General features: G+C 43.2%; 1 protein-coding gene across 7 annotated transcripts in view; it reads left to right on the top strand.

The window, feature by feature from the left end:
* The first annotated feature begins 1,953 nt into the window (after positions 1-1,953).
* The window catches only part of ARID1B (AT-rich interaction domain 1B), a 378,663-nt gene continuing 362,978 nt past the window's right edge, over positions 1,954-17,638 (top strand). For all 7 annotated transcript variants that reach the window (XM_031456606.2, XM_064486535.1, XM_064486532.1 and 4 more), the window contains exon 1: positions 1,954-3,750. In XM_031456606.2, coding sequence (XP_031312466.2) covers positions 1,954-3,750 — 1,797 coding nt within the window. The remainder of the gene's footprint in view (positions 3,751-17,638) is intronic.

Genomic DNA, 17,638 nt, shown 5'->3' with positions numbered 1-17,638 from the left:
AAATCCAGGAGAAAATGTCAAAGAGGCACACTAACAAAGATGTAGTATTCTCTTGGCAATAACCGATGAATGATTTGGCATGAATTCACCTTACAGTTCTGTTATTCTCTCTTACACATGATGGTATAACTCCTGTTTTCCAGTTGTTTGCATAGAATTGCAATTTGTTGTTTCTGCACTCTATAATGACTCCTGGGTGTGCACCTGATTCCTCTCCCCCCCAGTTAGTCACCAGTTTTTCACATCTATCGCTTTCTATTTGGTCATGTAACATATCTACACTTGGTCAAACAAAAATAACCACCGCAGTTGAAATAAACTAAAATAGTCTTTATGGAAAGCTGAAGAACAAGATGATTTTAGAAAACTACCTTCTATCAAAATCATACATATTATTTCAGCTAGCATGACCTCTTGAAAGATCTGGTTTCAAATGCTTTCTCTCCATGAAAACTGAGTCCACACTAGTACAACTGAGCCATTGTCTGGGTTAAGAAGTCTTGCTTTTGAAGATATTCGAGATGTTACTAAGTGACAAATTCACAATGATAAAAACATTTGAAACATCATGAAGTGATAAAACAATAGTTTTTTTTTTAAATCATGAAACGTTTTTGCTCTAAGACTAGAGTTGATGGATTTATATCATTATTGGTCTTATGTTTATTACATACAACATGTATTTCTTTTAGTTTTGTCTCACATTACTTAGAAATGAACTCATATCAAGAGGGTTAATTGTGCACATAACCTCTGAAACATGATGAAAGGAGTCATAGATTTATGACAATGTGAGATAAACCGTAGCCTTCACTATTAATGGCACAAATAGTGAAATTTCCACGTGCAAGTTGTTGGGAGCATAATACACCGCTCTACATAATTGAGGACTTTGCCTTCAGAGACAGGACAGACAAGTGCATAGTAAGGAAAATGCCCCTTTGGAAATACTTTGTTTTCACTGATAAACCTACGTACAAATATAAGATGACTTAAAAAAAAGTTGTATCAACGTTATCTTGGGAGCAGGTGCAGTCAATCGTAAGCATTTATTGAATACCTGCTGTATACAGGGCGCTCCGGGAATGCGACTAAGACTCACTTCAACTCCTTCCTAATTTTGCAGTTTGAAGAAGTTGTGGGAATTACGCCGATGGCCCGAAATCAAGGCAGAGAGGCTAACCTTCTGAAAAATTACATAACTCTGGGGAGAGGCAGTGCTTTTGCACGGATTGCCCAAATATTTTTTTCTCCGTCGGCTTCGTAACCTTTGAGGCCAACAGACAACTTTGTTCCCCTGCCTTTCTCCCTCTTTTGTTTGCTCGTCAGACTCGTTTTCCACCTTTGTATCGTTCCTTTTAGACGTGAAAACAAACACGCGAACGCCCGGTTGGCAAGGAGACGGAGGCACGAGGGGAAAGTGCAGCCTCCCGTCGCCCCACGCCGCCGCGCTCCGGGCGCCTGCGGAGCGGCCCGAGCCCCCGGCCCGGGGCCGCCGGTGCCCGCGAGGCTGCGCCCCGGCGGGCGGGCGGGCGCACGGCCCAGCGGGCGGCGGCCCGGGCTGAGTCCAGTCCGCGTTTTGCGAGTGCACACGAGTAATCAGAGAGAAGTGGATAATAGTTGCTCGGGCTCGCTCGGCTCCCTCTCATGCCATGCTGGGCCCGATAGGCTCAGTCAGTCGTGTATTTACCCATATCCGGGTTAGAGAGGAAAAGAGAAAAGTTTCATTTAAACCTGAACTAAAAACTTTCACCATGAAATCACACAGCGGGAGCAGGCCCAGACCGTAAGGCGTGACTCCCGGTTCGGCTCCGGCGGGGCCTGTGGAGGGGGAGGGGGCTCGCTCGATTCCCGTCGGGGCGTGTGGATGCGCACAGGAGGGGCCGCCGACTAAAAAGTGGGTTTTATTGTCTCCCCCCGCCCCCCGCCCGGCCTCGCCACGCCGCGGCGATCATGGCCGCGCGGGCAGCAGCGGCGGCGGCGGCGGCGGCGGCGGCGCGGGCGCGGGCGGGCAGCGGCGAGCGGCGGGCGCCCCCGGGGCCGCGGCCGGCGCCCGGGGCCCGGGACCTGGAGGCGGGGGCGCGCGGCGCGGCGGCGGCGGCACCGGGACCCATGCTGGGGGGCGGCGGCGACGGCAGCGGCTTGAATAATGTGCACCACCACCCCCTGCACCCCCGTCACGAACTGAACATGGCCCATAACGCGAGCGCGGCGGCCGCCGCCGGCAGCACTAACAGCGCCAAGAGCGGCGGCTCCGAGGCGGCTCTCAAGGAGGGTGGAAGCGCCGCCGCGCTGTCCTCCTCCTCCGCGGCGGCGGCGGCATCCTCCTCTTCCTCGTCGGGCCCGGGCTCGGCCATGGAGACGGGGCTGCTCCCCAACCACAAACTGAAAACCGTTGGCGAAGCCCCCGCCGCACCGCCCCACCAGCAGCACCACCACCACCACCATGCCCACCACCACCACCACCATGCCCACCACCTCCACCACCACCACCACGCACTACAGCAGCAGCTAAACCAGTTCCAGCAGCAGCAGCAGCAACAGCAGCAGCAGCAGCAACAACATCCCATTTCCAACAACAACAACAACAGCCTCGGCGGCGCGGGCGGCGGCACCGCTCAGCCCAGTCAGGACATGGAGCAGCCGCAACATGGAGGCGCCAAGGACAGTGCCGCGGGCAGCCAGGCCGACCCCCCGGGCCAGCCTCTGCTGTGCAAGCCGGGCGACGAGGACGACGCGCCGCCCAAGATGGGGGAGCCGGCGGGCGGCCGGTACGAGCAGCCGGGCCTGGGCGCCCTGGGCGCGCAGCAGCCGCCGGTCGCCGTGCCCGGGGGCGGCGGCAGTGGCGGCGGCCCGGCTGCCGTCTCGGAGTTTAGTAATTACTATGGCAGCGCTGCCCCTGCTAGCGGCGGCCCCGGCGGCCGCGCTGGGCCTTGCTTTGATCAACATGGCGGACAACAAAGCCCCGGGATGGGGATGATGCACTCCGCCTCAGCCGCCGCCGGAGCCCCCAACAGCATGGACCCCCTGCAGAACTCCCACGAAGGGTACCCCAACAGCCAGTACAACCATTATCCGGGCTACAGCCGGCCCAGCGCGGGCGGCGGCAGCGGCGGCGGCGGCGGTGGAGGAGGAGGAGGAGGTGGAGGAGGAGGAGGCAGCGGAGGAGGAGGAGGAGGAGGAGCAGGAGCGGGAGCTGTGGCGGCGGCGGCCGCGGCGGCGGCGGCAGCAGCAGCAGCAGGAGGCGGCGGCGGCGGCTATGGGGGCTCGTCCTCGGGGTACGGGGTGCTGAGCTCCCCCCGGCAGCAGGGCGGCGGCATGATGATGGGCCCCGGGGGCGGCGGGGCCGCGAGCCTCAGCAAGGCGGCCGCCGGCGCGGCGGCAGGGGGCTTCCAGCGCTTCGCCGGGCAGAACCAGCACCCGTCGGGGGCCACCCCGACCCTCAACCAGCTGCTCACCTCGCCCAGCCCCATGATGAGGAGCTACGGCGGCAGCTACCCTGACTACAGCAGCCCCAGCGCGCCGCCGCCGCCGCCGCCGCCGCCGCCGTCGCAGCCCCAGTCCCAGGCGGCGGTGGCGGCGGCGGCGGGGGCGGCGGCGGGCGGCCAGCAGGCGGCCGCGGGCATGGGCTTGGGCAAGGACATGGGCGCCCAGTACGCTGCTGCCAGCCCGGCCTGGGCGGCCGCGCAACAAAGAAGCCACCCGGCGATGAGCCCCGGCACCCCCGGCCCGACCATGGGCAGATCCCAGGTAACCCCCGCGCCGGCCGGGCCTGCTTCCGCCGCGGCGGCCTCGCCGCGCGCCGCGAGCCCTAGTTTCTTTCTTTCCGCGTACTTTTTCTGCGTCTTCTGCCGGGGGAGGCGGGGGCGACGCGCCCAAAGCCATTTTAACTAGCGGCTGCCTCCCTCCGAGGCCGGGCAGCGCACAGGGTCGGACTGCGCGGCGCGGGGCCCGGGGCCTGAGGAGGGGGTCTCAGCGAGGCCCGGGACGGGCGCCGCGATTGCCGGTCGCCGAGCACCCGCCTCGCCACCCCACCCCAGGCGCCGAGCGGCGCGTGCGGGAGTCGGGGACCGCGCCGCCAGGAAGCCGTGTGGGCGCGGGGAACCGTTCGGGCAGCTTTTTTTTTTAACAAAATAGGCGCTCCCGGCCAGTACGTTCTGGGGAGGAATATTGACCCCCTCTTCTCGGTTAGCGCCAACAATGAGATTGAACCGGGAAAAGAATGAGGAACTTTGTCCTACCTCCGGCCACACTACGTTCCCTCTTAGCTTACAAGGTGAAGGCAGGAAAAATAGGTTAGCTTTGTAGCAGCCAAGTGGGTTTTTCGTAGTTGTGCCCAGCCATTCGGAGATAACCCGATGCGGGCTTTGAGTTTGAGTGTTTAGTAGCAAAAATAATAACCACATTTACAACGATGTGGAGGTAAGATATCCTAAAATATATTGATTCATTTCTAAGAATAGGGAAATCCATTATTTGGTGTGCAGGCTGGTTGAAAGGAGTCACCTTCAACAGATAGGCTATGTTAAAGGGACACATTCCGGTTAAATTGAACTTATTTTGATCATGGATTAGGCATACATTTTATTCAGCACATCCAGTGAAATAGACCAGTGAAAATTGATCTTTTGGGATCGGATTTATTTGGATTTTTAATTTCCTGTCACCCAAGTCCTGCAGCGTTATTAGGAAGTGTTCTGCACTCTTGCTGTTTCTTGCTCGTAGGCTGAGCCTAAAGACTGACTTGATCTCCTTTGCAAGGTTTGGAATTTGAATTGTGGAGGTAAACTGGCTGTAATAGTCTCCAGACAGCTGCCTCTGAGTTGACATCTAATCTGCCATCTGATTGGCTCCCCTCTCACCATTGGGCATTTAGCACTGCTGATGTAAATAGAAGTGCTGAGCAGTACAGTCACAAAAATTCTTGCCACAAATAATAACTGAGCTCTATTACAAGCAGATGTAAGGTTGAATATTATTTAAAGCTTACATTATCATGAATCATAGTTATTAATAAAAGGATTAAACACATACAAACCTTATGCTGGTGTCCAGTATTGGGCATTTACAAAATTCAGCTCTTTGACAGTCTTAGCTTGGACACTGCATTTGTCATGCACTTTAGTTGTAAGATGAATATATGGCAATTGAAAAATAGTTAAACCAAGAATTTTACCAATTTCTGGATTTGTAAAACTTTAATCAAAGTACTTTTTAGGGATTAAACCATGAAAAAATTTGAATTATGTCAGCACATATAGTTTAATGTAAAATTAAAACTTACAGCATTAAAAATTTCAAGGTTCTGATATACAGAAATATACTTTAGTGATATTTAATTAGTTTTATAACAAGATTAAAGCTATATTTTTAGTAAGTTGTGTTTTAACAATTTGATCGTTTTAAGATGTTTGTGGATGAGGTGTTTTAGTTAGAATTGACTTTATATTTAAGAAGACATGAGTTGGGGAAACTAGTAATTTTTGTGGACAATTAATTAAAAGGGAAGAAGTGAATGTTCTTGGGGAATTTTAAAAATCATTTTATATTTGCTTCTGCTGTGGAGAATGCAGAAATGTCCTAGGAATCTTTTTTTATTCCCCCTTGATTATTTTGTTAAATTAGGTAATGTGAGCCTTATTTGAACTGCTTACACAATGTTTTAGGGAAACTATATTACATGCAAGTTGTGCTGGGTGTGTTTCTTCCAGATAATTTTTCTTCCATAGACATTTTAATGCTATGAAAGTTTAAAAAAAATCTAATCTGTTAGGAATAACAGTGGTTGTAGTATATATTTTTACTTAGCTCATTTATTTTAGGGAAGTGTATTTTAATAATAACCGTATCTTAGAGGAGAGACTTGTCAGAGTGAACAGCAGTACTGAATTTAACAGATAATTGTGTGAATCCCAGGCTGAGGACGTTGGTGTCTACTCCTTTCTAGTCTTTAATTAGTGGAGTTTTACTTTTAATGATAATGTATTTTACTATTCTTCATAAGAAGGTTGGGATTTTAATTTTAATTTTTGATTTGTAGAAGTAAAAACATAGAGAAACCTTAGTAAATAAACCCATGTAATTAATTTTAAAAAGATTTGCTTTGTCAGCTTGCTTTTAAAGGGGCAGTTTAAAATTCACATCTTTGTAAACTAGAAACAAGGATGAAAGAGGCAGATGTAGGTCGGTGTTACTTTAGGGTATTTTTTTCCTAATGGTACCAATCATTTTAAGTATTTTGTTTTCTTGGAATGAGAGTGAATCCATTATGTCCTCAGTATGACCCTTGGGAATAGTTTTTTTATTTATCAGGAGGAAGAAAGATGACGGGCATATGACCTAGATTCACAGATTTCTTTTGGGTACCTTACTGTGTAACATGTGGAATGTGTCTCTTTCTTATATTTTTTTCTTTTTGGAAGGCTGGTATTATTTAGTATTTGTTATGATAATTATGCTAAGAAACAGTCATTTGTCCAAACTGTTAAATTACTACAGGGCATGAAATACTATTAAATCACATTGTTAAAAGAGGAAATTTTCTTGTGGCTTTTAACACATTTAGTTTCATTTTTGATTTTAGGAATGGTTTATATTAGGTGGCAAATGTTTTTGTAATTGGGAGCAAAACATGTGCATATATTGTAGTGGGAGGGTCTTTTAAAAAGTGAAATAAGCCATTTAACGATACAGTTAGTGGGTTTTTTTGAGATAAAGTATTCAGATAAAGCAGTCTCGAAAGGAATACTGAGGTCTGCTCACATAACTAAGATTTTGTGATGTCCACATTTGTGCTGAATTTTATTATTGCTACTTTAACTTTAGTTTTATAGAATATAATACAATGTAATAAGAGAAAAAAGGGCCTTATTTACCATTAAAAGAAAAGTGATTAGCTGACTTACAAAGCAGGAAGTTACAGGCTGGTTCCTGATTACCTTAAAAATATGTATAAGATTCATTATAGTATAATATCACTTCCCACTTTCCCTCTCAGTGAAATCTTATCCTATCTGATATTTTAAATCTTATAAAGAAATTTTTGTGGCTTAAATTGATGTATTTGCTGAGGTATGGCCGGCCAGCTGCTCCATCGTCAGGAGAGGTGGAATTGGCAACTGTGGTTCATAGAGAAGGCTTATGCTTTAAAAAACAAAGAAAATATAACAAATATGTCTACAGCTTTCTGTTTTTTTAGGTTATCTGAGATGAAATTATGCTTGGCTTAAAATTGTTTTCATTGGGGATCCTGATTTCTGTGTACTTACTTTTGACAATTTTTTTTTAATGGCAACTACTCTGTAAGACAGCTATCACTTAAATTTACATTCATATTAACACAAAATCGTTAAGTATATTCCAGGAAACAACGTATTCTTACCTTGTGTCTATAATGAGAAACCCGAATTCCTCATTTTTCTTTGGTCTTGTTTTTTATCTATATTGAAGAATGAATTTTTGGCAAAGCTTTTTATACTTGTTCCATTTTCCCCATGTCATGTTGTATCAGAAGTATCAGAATTGTGTTGTGGATATGGAAATATTCCAAATCAGACTTAGACACTTTTACTAATGAACCTGCCCTCTAAATATCATGTTCTTTCATTCGAATTGAGAGAATAACATCTTTATTTTGGTATAAAAATAGTATTAATTCTGGTTTGAGAACCGATTTAAAAAATTTAAGACAGTGTAGAGGAAGTCTCTTAATGTAAAACTCATTTGGCAGTTTTATTGGGCATAGACACATTTTAAAGAAAACAGGTGTAATAGAATGGGGCTGAGTTTTCAGTTCCGTTTCTTATCAATGGATTCTATATTTTGGGGCATAGCGTAGCTAAAAAAAAGACTTTTGATGTAATAGGAGCTTACTTATTTCTCTAGGATAAATACCAATATGACAGGCAAACTAGAAAGATGATCATTTCATTTTTTTTTTAACCCTGTCCTCTCCTAGGAAAAGAGTGGCTTCGTTAAAAAATTTTGGGGGGTATGTGAAATTTTGAAGTCTGACTTGGAGATGTAAATGTTAGATGTATTGGCATAGGGAACTGCATTACTTTTTTGCCCAGTGCCCTAAGTTGAGAGGTTTTTCTCACTGCTCAGCTAAAGGATCTGTGTGCTTTGATCCATGTTTGAGGAACTTGTATTTCTCTTGAGTCACTTTCATTTTGGGCTGTGTGTAGATTTATAAATTTGGGACTTCTGTTTGTGTTTGAAAGAACTGTTGTGTGTTACTTAAAACAGCAGATTTATGGAGGGCTCAAAATGAGTATTAATAAATCTCAAGTTCCATTAATTTTTTTTACAATATTTAGATTTTCAAAATGGATATTACAAAAATTTATGACATTTTACAATCCTGTTTATGCTTCAAGGGTCACATCCACATCCTAGGCCTTTTTGGAATTGGGTAGTTTTTGGTCACTTGCCTTTTCAGAGGTGTCCTTCATCCGGAGATCTGTGCAGATGCTGTGTGGATACGTGCCGCAGAGCTGCACACGTGCTGTGTGTGCACGCTCCAGGCCGAGGAATCCGAGGTCCTGTTTTCCCAGGTGTGGGGGGAGCTACCAGGCAGAGCTGCTCATCCCACAAGGATATATTTTTATAGATATAGAACTATTATACAATGCTGCTTTTTCCAGTTTGGAGGCTGTTTGTATAAGACTTGAGTGGCCCTTTTTGGTTTAATTGAGTGATTGAGTTAATTAATTTTCATCTCAAAACTTGATATATGTTAGTGACTTTTCCTCAGAAATTTGATGAAGAAAAATGACTTAAGTATAATTACCTAGGTGTCATTATTTTGCCTTATGCCATTGGAGTGAATGGAATTGTTGATACCTGTATAGTACAGTTTTAACTTAACAATGCATGCTCATTGAGTGACTGAGTGGATTTATCAGAGTAAAATATGTGTTTCCATAGTACGTTTTCAACAGATATGTTCTCTTTTCAGAGTCTTTAACTTGGAGTAATTTTAAGGAAAAACTATTTCCTTAGGTTTACTTTAATTGAACAGGATCCAGTGGCCAGTTTTCAAATTCACTTCTGAATGGATTAATGCCAAGGATATTAGAAAGCTGCTGACTTTGACTGGTGAACTGATGATGAAATTAATTTGATTCTTGAATGATATTTATTGCTAGGAAAGAGGTTCAAGCCCTAGGATCTTAAGCATATCTGATGTACCTATAGACTCTTACTTTGGGTGGATGGCAGCAGATCTGGAATAGGTCTGTCATAGCGCAGCAGCCCTTTTGCATTGAACTAGACTTGGCCTCTGTTAACTGTATTCTGTAGGATGCACTTCTCAGTATCTCATCGGGCCTTGATGAAAGATGAAACCTGAGAATCAGACGAGAAGTCATTCCTTATTAGGTAACTCTGGAAGGGAAGCCATATTTGATGAAATCCAGAAGAAAATTCTAGATCACTTTTTTTTTTCCTATGTGGGATACTAAAAATTTTATATGTATATGTATTTTTTATTATAGTAAAATATACATAACATAAAATTTACCATTTTAACCATTTTTTAGGTGTGCAGTTCAGTGGCATTAAGTACATTCACATTGTTGTGCAACTATCACCCCATCCATTTCCAGGACAATCTCATCCTCACATGGAAATATGAAATACATATTTTCCTTCCCTTTCTTCATGTTAAAGTTTAAAAGCGTTAGTTATTAACATATATTGTAAGTAAAGTAAGCTTATTTTTATAACCATTAACTTTGCCCCTTTTTAGTTTGTTAGTAAATTCTCCCTCAAATGTTCCATAGGAACACTAGAGGTATTTTTTGTTTGTTTGTTCTTAGTCCATTACTTCCAATTTTAATTTTAGAGCAATTTTCCCAGATTTTGTCAATTTGGAAATGTGCATTTGTGCAGGTTGGTTGTTTCATTGTCAGTTATGTCATTAAAAGCTTAAAAGCAGGTTTTTGAAGTCTTTCTGTTGAAAGGTTTGAGGTACTTTCTTGAGAGAAATCTGGGACTTTGTTAGATAATATGATATGGAAATGAACTGTTAGCATGATCATTTTCCCCTTATTTCTCTCATCTTTTGCATTTTTAGCTTCTTTTTAAAATTACTGGTTCTGTCTTTCTACTATTAGGGGGAATCATTTATAATGATAATTTAAAAATTTTTTTGTTGTAAGTTTTGGGGCACCTCACCCCTCCAGCCTAGAGTGAATGACCAATCCACGTGATGCTGTGTCCTTTTTCAGTGTTATGTGCCTCAAACTTGTGCCCCACCTCGTGTTTTTAATTGTCTTCCTCTGCAAAGCGGCAGAAATTCTTTGTAGGCAGAAAAATCCCTAAATTAAGGTGATTAGCCTTTTAATTAAATTTTAGAGGCAGCTGCAAAGAGATACTTGTTGGATCTTGGTTAGTCTTTCTTGTGAGCACACTTTTTGTGTGTGAAGTATTGGGATGTGATCAGTTATGTACTCCAATGCCAGATTCCACAGAGGGCACAGAGAAAATGAACTGCGATTTAAGAGCTTGTACCAGGAAGCAACAATTACTTCTTAAGGTGTAAACATTTAGCATTTGTGTATGCTGTGGGGTGTATCTTGTTAGGTAAATGTCTGCTCCAGACTATCAACTGGCAAATATTTATTGAGCACCCATTTTCTTAAGTCCTGTGCCAGACCCAGACAGTAGCCGGGGTGTGGGGGTTGCGGCTGCTCCTGTGTGTAGTTCAGGCCAGAGACATCCTGCCAAAGCCTGCTCCACTGTACCTGGGCTTGGTATTTTTGGCATCGTTGACTTAGAACTGGCTCATTTAAACAAAGTGCAAATAGCAACCATGTGGGTCAGCAGTCTGTTGGCCTGCTTTTTTTTGGGTGGGGGACTGGATTTTGGCAAAACAAATAATTGTGGATTGTTGTGGTAATAGTTGATGTGAGCTGGTGACTCTTCCATTTCTACCAGTCAGTTACTGGCTTGGTGCCAGAGCAAAATATAGATCCACCACAGAGAATAATAACTAAAAGAAGGAGAATGTGATTACTTTGAAATTTATATAAAATGGTTCTTTTTCTTTTTCTCAGCTTTCTAGATTATATAGGCTCTTAGAAAAAAAGTTAAAACAGTCTGCTCAGATTTAGGAAGATACTTAGATTGCTCGAGTATTTTTGGTAACTGTTTAGATAATGTATGCCGGCTGAGGAGTAAATTCAGCTACTGCTTCTGGGTCCTGAAATAAACCTTTCAGAAAGCGAGGCATTGATGACTAGTGGAGGCTGTTCCAGAATTCTTAGTATCTCCTGTTTCTTTTTGTGATGAGCATCCGAGAAGTGAAACTGCTCACCATACTTTGTACTTATTTTGAAATGATTGGTAATTCTAAAATTTGTCTAGAATTTGACATATAATTTCTGGAATTTTAAGAAGCAAACTTTCAGATTCAGTGACCATATATTTATATGTATTAGACTATAAACCCATTTTACTATCCTTTAATTTTCTGCTTCCTGTTTGTATATTTTATAATAAATTCAGTTTACCCAATGAATTATAAATGACCTTGAAAACAGAAATGTAAAACATTGCGACTGCTGAGCAAGTATCTTTCTGAAGAAGCAGATGTATTTCTAGGGGGGCTGGTATGTTTGCTGTGTATTAGTATATTTCTGTGATTATGAGGATTTATGAGACAATATGAATATATTGTAAGGCAGCATGATGCAATGGAAAGATTGTGGGCTTGGAGTTGGTCAGACCTTGATTAATTTGTAGGCTTCAGTGCCTGTTTTCTCTGAGATCTGGCCGGGGCTCAGTGTCCTTATCTGGACTGTCGCCTGCTGGGCGAGGTTATCGCTGAGGCCATCGCTATAAATCCTGTAGCATCCTTACGCGGCACCTCTTCTTTCCCCACCTGTCTACCCACTGGTGTAGTGAAGCGGGCCTAGGTTCTTGTTCTCTGCCTGGCCCTGCTGCGCTTCAGGGTGTGGTTGAGGACAAGCCCTGCCTTCATCAGTTAGTGACCCTGGCCCCTCTTAGCTGCAAAATTTTGGGCTGCTTCGAATACTTTAAAAGATATGTTGGCTAATCAACTGTGTATCATTGAGTATCTTATTAAACTACACTAGATTCCAGTCACGTTCAGAGGATATAAACTGAGGCCTGCACAAATATACAGATTTTGTCAATTCCACTGTAATTTCCCTCACAAAATGTAGTTTGGTACTGATTGGGACTGTTGTAAACAGTTACATGAATTGGTTTTGATTTACCAATAGAGCCTGTGGCAGGCTGATGTTGTTGGATCTAAGCCACTGACCCATTCAGTATTCCCTCCTCTGTATTAGTAAATTCTGTTCTTTAGCCAGAGTCATTCCTACCTCTGAGACCTTTCCACTTTCATGATCTGCAAAAATAACTGGCTTTTTAGGGGATGCCCTTTTTGCAAGAGAACAAAGTTTCATGGCTTCTTTGAGATTCTAGGTGGTGGCTTTTGGTCTCTCATTGGTTAAGTAACTCATTTCTGTATCTACTTCAGCTTCACTGAATAGGTCAAAATCAATCGCATGGTTCAGATTTGGTCCTTTGCAAGATTATGATTTATTCTACATATCAGGGAAGTTTAGGGCTGCTCTCAAATAGTCAGAACAGGGAATGTCCAATCTGAGAATGCCAAGGACCTGCCTCACATATGTAGAGAAGAACAGTTTTTCATGTTGAGATTTTTTTAAATATCAGGGACAAAATGTAATTCTATTATGCACAGATACTTACTGAGCACCACTTGGTGCTTAAGATACAAAGAGTAAATATAATATACGATCCACAATTTTCCCTGGTGAATTATCATGGACTCCTGGTGTTTTACAAAGTGGAAATTAAAATGAATGGCTACATTATTCTGCAGTTTTGTGCAGAAAGACTATATCCGTCAAAGTGCATCATCTAAGTATTTGAACAGTAGATGATAATTCCAAACTGAAAATTTCCTGGTGAATGTTATTACACATTTCACTATTTTATGTGGAAGGTCAGCGTACTTGGAAGTTGTTCTTAGGTGCTATGACATTGATGAGAAAGTGATCTTAATTTGGATTTTGTTTTGGGTATCATATAATGATTTTTCTGTTGAAGAAATGAGTTTATAGTATCAATAGCATGAAGGATTTAAAATTCAGTTCATTTCCCTTTACCGTATTGAACCATCTTCTGTATGTCAGGGCTTTGGGACTATAGGATTGAGTCGGCGTCATAGAGCTGGGAGCATTCGGCAGATGCTTGTGGAGAGCCTGCTGTGTGCTCGCACCGGGTTGGATGATGGGTCCCTTGATGAGAAGGCCTGAATCTTGACTAATGGACAGTGCAGTGACTAGGACAGGCTGACACGGTACACGGTACAGTGTAAACGGTTCAGGTGGGAGAAGTTTAAATGTTAGGGGCACCTCACAGAGACTAGATTGGGATGGGGATGGGAGCTCTGTGCTGTACATCATGTCTGATCAGCTGAGGCCTGATTGACGAGCAGAAGTTGACCAAGAGAGGAGGCATGGGGATGAAAGCAGGGCAGGGGCAAGAGCCACGGGTGTGCAGGTCAGAGAGCCTGGAAGACTGGACGGTTGCTACCTGTGTGACCCTGGGCAAGGTACTTTGCCTCTTTGAGGTTTGCAGTTTCCTCGTTTCTAAGGAAACGGGGAAGGATACTTTACGGAATTCGCGTGAGAAGCAGATTTGATAAAGTACTGGTACTACCTGGCAAGGAGAGGGATGCGTGATAAGGAATTAAAATGAGTTAGATGTGATTCTGTACTAGTTAATTTAACAGCCTATTAGTCTTTCCTCTCAGAACAAATAGGTTAATATTTGAAGCTTATTTCTAGTCCAGACAGTTTCAGTTTTTTATTGCCTGATATGTCTTTACCCTGCCAAGTGTTTAGGAAAAGTTATGGAGCAGCTGATCACATTTCTAAAATGTCTCCTGTATTTTTCCAATTTTTTCAGTCATTTTTAAAAATTGGTAAGGAAAAATAAATTAGAAGATCAGTAATTAGAACTTATGATTTTACCACCATCAGAAACATTTGGTGACCTTTTGGTGAGGGGACGCTTGCTGTATTAGATAAAAAGATATCCAGAGAATATTGGAAAATTGCTAAGCATTGTAGTGTTCATTGTTTAGCATAGAGGAATATCCTTAGATTGCTAAGTGCGTATTGGTGATTAAAATAAATCAAGATAGTTTGTGGGATATTTTTATTTTACTTACTATTCCATTTAATTAGAAATGTGGATTGAATAACGCTGGCATCATAAGGGATTTAAATTTTGAATTGAAGAAAACTGGTGGTAGGCAATTTGCAAATTGGTGAAATGGGTCTTTTGCTTCTAATTAATTTTCTCCATGTGTTAAACAAGTAGTTTATTATTCTTAACTGTTGAAAAGTTTAAAAAATTGTAGTAAGGTTTCTTACGATGTTGTTGGGTTTGAAACTCTTCCCTTTCCCCGCTCTTGGTGCCAGCTCCCTTCAGTTTCATCTGGCTGGATGGGGACAGCTCAGGAAGCGCCCTGCAGCTGGCAGGCAGAGCCGTGCTTTGTGACTGTCTTGGTTTCTCCCCTGGTATCCGTTATGTGTGGCGAGACTTTATCCTTTTTCCTCCACTGAGATGTTTGTCAGATGTATGAGCACTTTAAAGCAGCCGTGTTTTACTTTTATTCAACAATTCATTGGTGAAAATAGGATGTGAAAAGCGATTTTGTGTTGTCTTTTATTGTGCGTTAAGTTCCTGTAATTTTCCGTATACTAATGAAGAAAGAGAAGAATGGAGAGAGATGAATTTTATTTAAGACAGTTTTATTTGGATAACTTGAAGAAATGTGCTTTCTTCGTGTAAATACCTTTTTCTGGTGTTTCTCGACTTGAAAAAATAATGCAAAGAAGTTGTAATCAGCTGTTAAGATATTTGAGCCAACTGGTTGTCAGTATGTTGGAATTTTATTCTTGGTTCATCTAGAAATTTCATATAAGTGTGTTTTATGAAGAGGGAGGTGTACTAGCTGGGCTAAACTGGTAAAGCTGAAATCTGGATTTGATTTACATATGTGGTATTTTTTAGGGACTCTCAAAGTTTCACACACACGAAATAAACTAGGTAGTGTGTAGGGCATCACATGATCAAAATATTTTTCCCCTGGCCGCTGCCAGAAGCTATCTATTGCTTTTCAACAATCTTACTTGTTGGGCATCATGCCAAGATGTTTAAGACAACCCCTTACGTGAGCTGTTCCATTCTTAACCTCTTTGACTGAAGTGCCGTGACCTTCACATATGTAGATTAGCCATGTGCTCTGTGAATTGAAACTTGCTGCCTCAGGAAGAAAGGGTTTTTCTTTTTATTCCACTGGGAATTTGACAGCCATTCATCCCTGACCTGGGCAGAGGTAATGCAAGGAAATTGGATTCAAATGGAACGTGGACAGATAACACAGGAGGCAGGCAAGCTTACCTCCTTGCGGAGGATGAAACTCTCCGTGGTGTGGATAATGTGCTGGTGTGAAGGATCTGAAAAGCACTGCCTACAGAGAGAGAGAAATATAAATACAGGCATTTTGAACAATGTCCTTTTAAAAAAAAGAAAATTGTCACTATCGCATTTCTAATTAGTTTTGACTCTACTCTTTCGCTTCTAACCTAAATTTTTGAAATTCCTGTTGAATTTTTATTTCTTAATACTACTCAAGAATTGAATAATTTTAATATTGTGGGCAGACCTAGGCTTAAATACACTTAATTTAGATGAATCTTTTGAAAGTCATTAGAAAGTTGGAGAGATGACTGTATCGCCTGTGTCGGGAGGGATTAGCACGTTCTTTGTCTTTGTGCTGCAGAATTTGGAAATGCATTGATAGTCATAGACACAGCTTTACTCATGTGAGAGTCCATACTTAGTGTTGTAATGATTAGTAAAAGTAACAAATAGTGAATTTTTGGATTTTTGTTAGGCAAAACCTGATTTAAAGAATTTAAAGTGCTCTATTAAAATGCTCTTTGCTCTATTAGTAAACATATGTGAATTAAAGTAAAATTCAGTATAAATAATAGTCGTGACACTTGATTAGGTTGATGAGATAGACTATTTGAGAAGGAAAGTTTTTGAAAGAATCCCGCCTCTGAAGTGGTACTCCTAGTTTCTTAGGAAAAGGCGGGGAGGGGATGATGAGGGCAGTCTGGAATTTATGAGTGCTTTTGTGTGGCTTTCAGAGTCCAGTCTTCCCTGTGTACGATAGGGCTTGTGAAACACTGTGGGTCAGAGCATCCCTTATGCGCTCTGTGGAGGCGTTACTGAGACTCAGCTCTTTTCTGCAGGGTGAAGAAGAGGATGTCTGTGTGTGGGCTAAGAGGGGAGGAAAATGAACCCTTGACTTGATTTGTTTCCTTTCCATATGAGGACTGACAAAAAAATTAGGAAAAGTATCTGTGGGGCGCCTCGTGGATTTCTGTTAACACCGCGACACGAGGAGTGATGGTTCACAGATGGCAGGACCGATGTGTGACCAGAATCTTTACATGCAGTTGGGACGAGGGAGTAGCAGGTGTGCCCACAAAATGAGATTAAGGCAAGGGTGGAGGTGAGGAGGAGTGGCCTGCACTCAGGAAGCCGGAGTAATTCTGCTGCGGGGGAGGAGCAGGGCAGGCACGTGATAAAATCCAGAGTGGCCTTCCTGGGAGAGCAGCCAGCTGGGTGCAGACGAGGCAGAAAAAATGTCAAGGTGGTAGTGAGTCAGCAGTCAAACCTTGAGTGATTTTTCTTTTTTTTAAAGGGGTGGCCTGCATGAGACTGTAATGTGGGGACACATGAAATCAACCTCTTACTCCATTTGGGCACAGTTGGCAAAACTGTCACCCGCTGCTTTCTGTTCTTGGTGTCTCAAATAGAGAAATGCAGTTTCAGAGAGAGATCTTTAGAAGAGTCCTAAATAATAGTGATCGAACAGAAACAGTAATGATAGCTCTGGTCATTGAACACCTACTGTGTGTGCCCAGCACATTGCACCGAATAATCGCAATCCTCTCAACAGTCTTGCAGGACCCTCTCCCTATTTCATAGACAAATAAACTGGTAGAATTGAGACGTATGTTCAGTACCCAGGTTTGTCTGATGCTAAATCCTGCAATCCCTTCAGTAAACGAGTGGTTCTCAAACCTGGTTGCATGTCAGATTCACCCAGGGAGGTGGGCAAGATTCCCAAGCCCCTCTGGGATTCAGATGCTCCCAGGCTGTGGAATGGCCTGGACACCACCTTTCTGCCACCCACAGAGGTCACTGACAAGGTGGAGGTAAACTTTACATAAACAGACTTTTTGTCATCATTAAGACATGTAGAATTACATTCTTAAAATTGAGGAGCTTTTAGAGTATTTTTGCTCATAGTCACACCAGACAAAAGAGGGGAAAGAATCTGTGTTTCAGGGGCATGAAGGTGGCTATTGGATTTTTCTGATGGTGTCATTGAACATTAATTCACATCTGCCTGTTGGGGGAATTCTGTTCCATGATCTGGGTCCTTGATTTAAGTTATCAAGGAGGCTGTGGAACAGTCTGTTGATGTTTAAAGAGGAGCACAGTTTCTTTTCTATCAGGAATCACTTACATGTGGCTGTGACTGAAG

Source organism: Camelus dromedarius, chromosome 6, assembly GCF_036321535.1.
Source record: "Camelus dromedarius isolate mCamDro1 chromosome 6, mCamDro1.pat, whole genome shotgun sequence".
Taxonomy (NCBI): Eukaryota; Metazoa; Chordata; class Mammalia; order Artiodactyla; family Camelidae; genus Camelus; species Camelus dromedarius.
The sequence above is the reverse complement of the archived record's forward strand: the minus strand, read 5'-3'. Positions and strand labels throughout refer to the sequence as shown.